The following is a 7,457-nucleotide window of genomic DNA, read 5'->3' on the forward strand; positions in this document are numbered from 1 at the left end:
TGAAAAAAATTGGGCTATGAATTTGCACTACTATGAACATGTTTTGTAAGTTTCATGTCTTTTCAGCAATAACTTTCCATTTTATTGATGTCTGAAATCAGTCTTTTTAGCATTTTTGAATTAACATTATGCATCGAGGAGTAATTTTTTTCCAATTTTAAGTCTCTGTATTGGCTTAATCTAAACTCTGATTGTCCTCTTCTTGGTATTTTGCATAGTTTATACTGGCACCTGTTGAAACAAATGATAATACACACTTTATGTACCTGAATATATTTTCTGTGAACTCACAAAATCGCACTTTTTAACATGATTTTAAAGTTGCCAAAAATTTACGGCGTCCACAAATTTCAAACGCCTGTCATTTTTTTTATTTATTGTCCGATTTCTATAATTCAAACACCAAAGTTCATGGTTTGTATAGTTCTTTATGATGCAACAAACATAAGTTTGATCAAAGCACTTTGAAATTTGGGTTTGTGGTACCTAGTGTAAATAAGTGATTTTCACCAAAACCCTGAATTACTATACTTGAGCTGATACCCCACGACACGTTGATACAACTTTTAATTTTCAAACACTTCTGTTTCACTGATGTTAAAAATCTGAAAATTTCCAAAACAGAGTCAAGAGCTGAATACCGGGCATTTGATAGACATTACGACCAACACAAATATTACTGTCTTTGTATTTTCATTTGACATTTTCTTAAAATCCCGAACTTTCATTTTTATGCCTCATTTTGAGAATATATTTCCCATACACTGGGTCACAAAAAAATTTTTATTAAAAGAAGTGAGCCCTTGTAATATCACAGCATAATAATTTACTGTGGACAAATACAAAGAAACACATGTGTACCCATTTTTTTAAAAACATATTGGAAGTTATAGAAGCACAGACAAACTTGGCCCCGACTGTTCTTTGCCTTTTTTACCTGATGGTACAGGAAGAGAGTCAGTAAGTAAGTATGAGACCAGCACTCACCATCAACAACATGAGCATCCGCCAGCAGGGCCAGCCGGTCCTCCATGGTGGTGACCACCTTGAGCTGCTTGCCGCGGAACACATAGAAGAGCTCGCCCTCCTCCAGCACGTGGTGCTCGCAGACCTTGCGCATTGAGCGCTTGAAGGTGTTGTGGCTGTTGGGCGGGTACTGGGCAGTCGCCTTGTACAACCAGATGGCAGAGTAGTAGGTATCTAGCTCCATCTGAACAATACAGTAAAACCTTTATAGCACAAGCTTTCCAGGACCATAAAATTTGTTTGCGTTGAGCAGGCTGATCTTAGTTTTTGGAAGAGTTCTTGGGAACTTGCAAACACAAGTAGGTCATACAAGTGCTGAATATTAGAGGTGTTACTAGACAGCAACATACAAGTAAAAGAAGAAAAGGTGGAGAGATATGGACGATGGATGTTTGAAATGAAAGAAGGAGCAAACGACACCAGAGCACCCCACCAACCCCTCATGCAGACTTCATGTTAAGGGAAGTTATATTGTATAGAAAAAAGAGAAAAATAGAAATTGTGGAGTAATTCCTGAGATGACAGAATTGCCAGCGACAAAATAAATCAAAAGAGTCATGCTGAGTTATAATTTACAGCAAATCAAAACACAAAAACCACCATAATTCAAAAGCTTATATGAGATCAAGAATTTTGGGGTTTGAACATTAACATAAAACCCAATTAAATTAATCTGCCTAGCACTCCAAAAGGAAAACTTCATTGCGAAAATGACATGGTTTGTGCACTGATGTACATGAGCACAATGTTCAAATGTGGGCTGAGTTTATGGGTGATGAGCTTTGTTTGACTGTGAAATGCAATTTTTTCTTCCTAAGTTTTAGGGATGGGATGTTGGCTTCAACCTGAATTATTAAATGCTCACCTTAAAGAGATAGGCATCACCAGTGAGAGATAACTACCTGGGTAAGTAGACCAAGAGCCTTGAAAACTTCCCAAACAACCCACAAAAACGAAACAATGTGAACCAAACCCAAGGTCATTCACACCATAGTCTCCTCCCCCGTGATACAAACAAAAAAGCTCATCAAATGTCGAGCACAATGAGCAAAAGGACAACTTACCTCAACTTCAATATCATCCTCGCTAAAAGCATTCTTGTCCAGATCACTGCTTTCTTTAACATTCTCTAAGGTCGCAGTTTTCTCATTCCTTGCTGCTGGCTGACCTACTCTGGGATTCGAAACTGAAAGCCATGATTTTCGTTTTGGACCACGCACTGCAAAAAATAAAAAAAAATAAAAAATTATAGATAGAACAAATCTCATGATCAATGCTATTGTCTCCTTCACGTCAAAAACATTACAGACTTAACACTTACAGAACATTTTTCAGCTGTCTTGAGGTCAAAGAGTTGAAATATCTATTCAAAATTATCAAACAATCTTTCCTGGCCTATGTTTAAAATTGACTTGTAAAGCCATATTCCTGGAAACCTAAAAACATCAAGTCTTGGAAGAATACTCTTTATCATGTAATGGGATCTATACTTAAATGCATCTTTCAATCAGCTAGCAGTACAATGTTTTACTCACTTGTTTCTGTCTGTCAAATTAAAAGAGACCAGATCAGATACCCAATGAGCACAAAGAGCATCTCATTGCAAGAGACAAAAATGGGTATACAGAGGACACACAGAGTACCTCACCTTCCTTAAGACAAAGATTCTGAGAAATCTTAATTTACTTACCAGAGTTACAACCCTCATGTGCCCCATCCTCCGACAGAGCTCCATTGTCCTCACTGCCTCCGCCCGCCGTTCTGTGAGATTTCTTCGGCTTACGACCTGATCTCCGCTGTGGGACACTCTCGCTAAGATCATTGACACTGGCCAGGGTAATGACCTGCTTGATATCAGGGACACAGCACTGGAGGTAGTCAGACATAGCCGCTTCCACACACTGCTCTGTCTGTGCAGTGGTCAAGGAGATTTCTCCATTACTTGAGTCTTTTGGAGGGAGGATAGAAGCAGGAAATGATGGTTCTCTGGAAGACAAAAAATTTGGGTGAATTAGCTTCAGCTTTTTAAGTATTATTTCATGACTGATTTAATTCCACGTTCACAGATTTCAGTACTGTAAATAATTAGGAAAAATTTTTAATCACATTGATGCTGCTAAGTGAACACCTTATTTCACAGCATTCTTAATATTTTAACTTTTTATCTCCAGAGGGGGCTTTCCCACTATGCCAGGGCCCTGTTTTAGTACAAAACTTGAAGTAGACATATACGTCTCTCGACTGGTCATCAAATCAAACAAATGAACCTATTTTGATAGCTCTTTTTCTGAGGAAAGAACTCCCAATAAAAGAGACCTGTTTTCAGCAATTACTGAAAATTAGTGTAATACTGAGTGCAAATTCCTCAGCTCACTATTGGCCCACTTCAAAATTATAAAGTGCATGTGCAACTACAACATCCCTTTCAAGATAACAAACTTTTCAGCAAGAATGCTTACAATATCTCATGCATACAGCTTTAAAAAATGGCAAAGCAGTGAAACTTTCAACCTTTTACATGACTGTACATGCACCCTTACACACACACACACACACCTGTTCATCAACAGGTAAGCCGGGCTAAAGTCTGAAGCAGCTGTGAGCGAGTTGCGGGCTGGGATGAGGCAGAGGTCCAGACAGGTGTGCCAAGAGTCTGTGTACTGCTCTGAGAAACTCTGCACTAACTGTAGCAAATGGCTCCAGTGCTCATCTAAATGGAAAGAAAATTTGTATTTATTTTTTCTCATTAATTTCCTAATGCAAATGAAGAAAAGACTGTAGTCATTCTTCTTCATTAATCATATCTCTGTGCAAACTGAAAAGCAATTGAGCTTCTCTTCTTCTTCAATTTCCCTATGAAATTCTACAAAGCTCACAAAATCCACTGACATATTATGAATAAATTTACAAAAACTGATAAAGGATTGAGATGCTCTTCTACAATAATATTTCTTTGTTAAATACTCACAAGTCCATTGACATCTTTATTAGCTGAGTGGTTGCTATGGCACATTTCATACCAAACCTGCTAAACACAGAGACAGTTGAGGTTGGAGTTTAGCAAAACCCTTTCTTTATTCAGAATATCTTTCCTCAGCCCAAAAGCCCAGAGTAGGAGACATAGATCTTTCAAATGATTTATTCTCCATCTCAATATAATTTAAGTACAGTATCATTTGAGGTACCAACTAACTAGGTGGTATGAAAGTGCCACTGGAATGTTCTGCATTTTTCTTCCCTCTGTTGCTTCTGTCAGTCTGGCATGCTTTCCCAGCACTAACCTCCCACTTTGTTTTTTATGAAATGTAGACGTTTTAACACTAACATCAATACAACTGAGATCATTTAGAAGGTGGACTTTGACCCTCACTGTCTGAGCCAATCCAGGCTGAAATGGATATTCGTCTCACCAGAAAGATCAAGATCCTCAATAAAAATTCTCCCTACTACACAAAATCAAACTCAGGTCTTCTGCATGCGACTGTAAAACGCCCAACCGCAACACCATAGATGCCAGTCCTTCATACTTTAAAGTCATTTATTCTCTCATACGTAGTTTAACTCAGACAAAACCAAACAGCAAAACAACCTACCTACAGGGTTGTACTTCTCTAGACTAACTGCCACAGCGTAGTGCTGCAAGTTCTGAGCAATGCCACCACTGTCCAGGCTCTGATCCTGAAGTAAGTCATTGGCCAGCAAAATCACTTCTTCCATCACACCATACCTGTGCCACAGGGAGACAAACACAAAACAGACAATCATATCGATTTGAATATTTCAGAACGCTCAGTTTTTTTCTCCAACTTAAGAAGTATAGATGGAGTCTGAACACACTCCAGTCAAACACATAATATTCACTTCAAGTATAGTTTTAAAACAGATCAAGAGCGTTTCTGAGCACATACTTGACACAAATTTCAATAACTTAAAACACTTTTTAGGGCCTGGCTGAAGAGTCATGCTCTAAAAGAGAATAATCAGGCTAGGTATTTCTATGTACAATTAATGTTATATTGCAATGACTTTCAGTTTACCAACCCACCTTGCGATGAGTCTTAGCAGAAACTGTGAAACGTATTTCTCGTTGAGCTTCTCAAGAACGTGAACCTCTGGCCACTTTGAGAAACCGTCAAGAGCAGCAGCCACATAAGTTTTTTTCCTCTTTTTATACTGTAGTGGGCCTATGATTTGCACCTCAACCTAGAAAAAAAAAACAAGCAAGGAAAGAACTATAAGAAATAGGCTTCAATGCCAATCACCAAAGAGCAGGAATGGCAAAATCTCTCAATAGCCACAAAAGTCCCAACAGATCAATTTGGAAAAAATCATAAGTGTCAAAGAAAAATATAAAAGCAATAAGAAAAGAAGAAACAAAAGCCTGCACAAAAAGGAAATGTGAAATTCAAACACATTTTATTTACACAGAATACCATAGAAAACACCAGGGTATCCTTATTCAATTTGCTCTATTTTAAGACACGAGTAAGACATAAATTCTAATTTCTCAATTTTTTTTAAAATTACATTTTTTTTCTACTCTAATATTCTGTACTTCTGTGTACTTTAGAAGAAACGATTATTTGCTGAGTCTGAAACACACTCAAATCAAAATTATCTTTAAAAAAAAAAAAAAAAAGAAACAATGAAATATCACAGAATTTCCACACAAGCAATTAGTTTTTTAAACAGATTTGTGGGCTTCAGAAGACTGATTTTTTTCTCTCTCTCTGTGACTTACAGTACAGTGGCAATTTCTATAATTACAGGAGTAACTGTTTTAGCTACGATGGGAACACATCTATCCAACACAAGGTACATAAGGCTAGTGTCCACAAACCTTTTGCCAAAACCTCCGAGCTACGTCAAAATCCACTCTGGGATCAAACACGGAATCGGTGACAACAGAGCTTGGGTCAAAATCAAGGTCAGAGTCAACTGTTTCTGGTTCGTGTAACTCAGCAGTCACAATATACTGCATCTCCGTCGAAACATCCTCTTGTTTAGCTGTGACTGGTGCCAGCTTATCCTGTAGCTCTTTTTTCTCCCCACCAGTAGCACTTCCACAGCTCGTTGTGGGGATTTCCGGTTCAACAGCCGGTACAACTTCGCTGAAGTGGCTCTGTTGAAAATTTGACACTGCAGGACGATTTGCCAGGCAAACAACACAGTTCTTGAGGACTTTCCGCACTGTACTGGCCATGCCCACCCAGTAATACTTGGAGGACAAAGCGTTTAAGGTACGTTCGGTTCCCATATGAACACCTGCATAATGAAAGTTCAGAAATGTATTAAATTTAAAAACAAAAGCTTTTGTAAATGAAAGCATTCAAAAATGCATCGCACAAGCTCAGGAAGAAATAGGCTTACATTTCAAGTAAAATTCATATAATTTCAAAAATTGTCGTACTGAAATACAAGAGGACAGATAGGGCTCTCACAGAGTCAATTTTACTTTCTAACATATATATTAATTAATATTGCACTATGATATTAGATCATCATATCTTTTTAAAAAATGGTTAAATAGTAAGGGTTTAATGCCCCTATCAACACTTCTAGTAGGTAAGCAGCTTAATTTGAGAGGCAGGACCTCCAAATTGAATATTCATCTCCAAAAGGACAGAGCCAAAAATAGGAAATTCATGTAAAATGCCTTTCCCAAGGGCACAATGTTGGACTGAGGTGAGGCTCAACATACCATAGAGGTCTATAAAAACTATCAATAATATTTATGACGTGGCGCACCAGCAAGACTCAAGAACAGGGGTAGCTTTACTAACTGGATTTTTAGAATCATTTCTTTAGCTTTCCAGTGACACTGAATCAGCACCAAACTTTTCCAGCTTTTTTTTCCCGTTTTTCCAACCTTAAAATGCTAAATTAATCTTAGACTAACCACGTTCTGATTTCTTTACACATTCATGAAGTGTCTGCTCACAAGAAATGAATCATGTATCAGTTGTCATTGTCATCCACATGTCACAAGAAGTTGGTCTCTACCTCTATGTATCTGCATAGTTTTCATATTCTTCCTTAGTTGTATGCAGGCTGCCAGTGAGACCTGGCATAAAATCCATAAAAAAACAAGGCCCCACTGCCGCGATATAGATATGTGACTCAAAACCACACACAACCAGTTACATAGATTATTGTATTCATGTCTGCGTATAAACATTTCAAATCGTTTTGCAGTCGTTATAAACATAATATAGCAAATTCAATGACAAAAGGTTTCAATATTATGGTGTGGAAATGGAATTGTGTAAATAATGTAATGGCTGAATGATGAGTATAAAACGTTTTCAATGTGCTAAAAATCACACAACACTGCAAACTTGGCGTGAAAATCACACACAGGGCGGGGAGTGGACGAGAGGAGGTGTACCACGGGGTGGGAAGAAGAATAATTATTGGCTGAATGAGGATTC

General features: G+C 37.9%; 1 protein-coding gene across 2 annotated transcripts in view; it reads right to left on the reverse strand.

Moving 5' to 3' along the window:
- Positions 1 to 7,457, reverse strand: part of LOC101859807 — a 27,220-nt gene that overhangs the window by 17,877 nt on the left and 1,886 nt on the right. For both annotated transcript variants that reach the window (XM_005105721.3, XM_005105720.3), the window contains exons 2-8: positions 5,867 to 6,291; positions 5,072 to 5,229; positions 4,620 to 4,753; positions 3,583 to 3,736; positions 2,717 to 3,012; positions 2,091 to 2,245; positions 988 to 1,210 (exon numbers count right to left, since the gene is read on the reverse strand). In XM_005105721.3, the coding sequence (XP_005105778.1) occupies positions 988 to 1,210; positions 2,091 to 2,245; positions 2,717 to 3,012; positions 3,583 to 3,736; positions 4,620 to 4,753; positions 5,072 to 5,229; positions 5,867 to 6,291 (1,545 nt within the window). The remainder of the gene's footprint in view (positions 1 to 987; positions 1,211 to 2,090; positions 2,246 to 2,716; positions 3,013 to 3,582; positions 3,737 to 4,619; positions 4,754 to 5,071; positions 5,230 to 5,866; positions 6,292 to 7,457) is intronic.

Source organism: Aplysia californica, unplaced genomic scaffold (genome assembly GCF_000002075.1).
Source record: "Aplysia californica isolate F4 #8 unplaced genomic scaffold, AplCal3.0 scaffold00488, whole genome shotgun sequence".
NCBI classification, from domain to species: Eukaryota; Metazoa; Mollusca; class Gastropoda; order Aplysiida; family Aplysiidae; genus Aplysia; species Aplysia californica.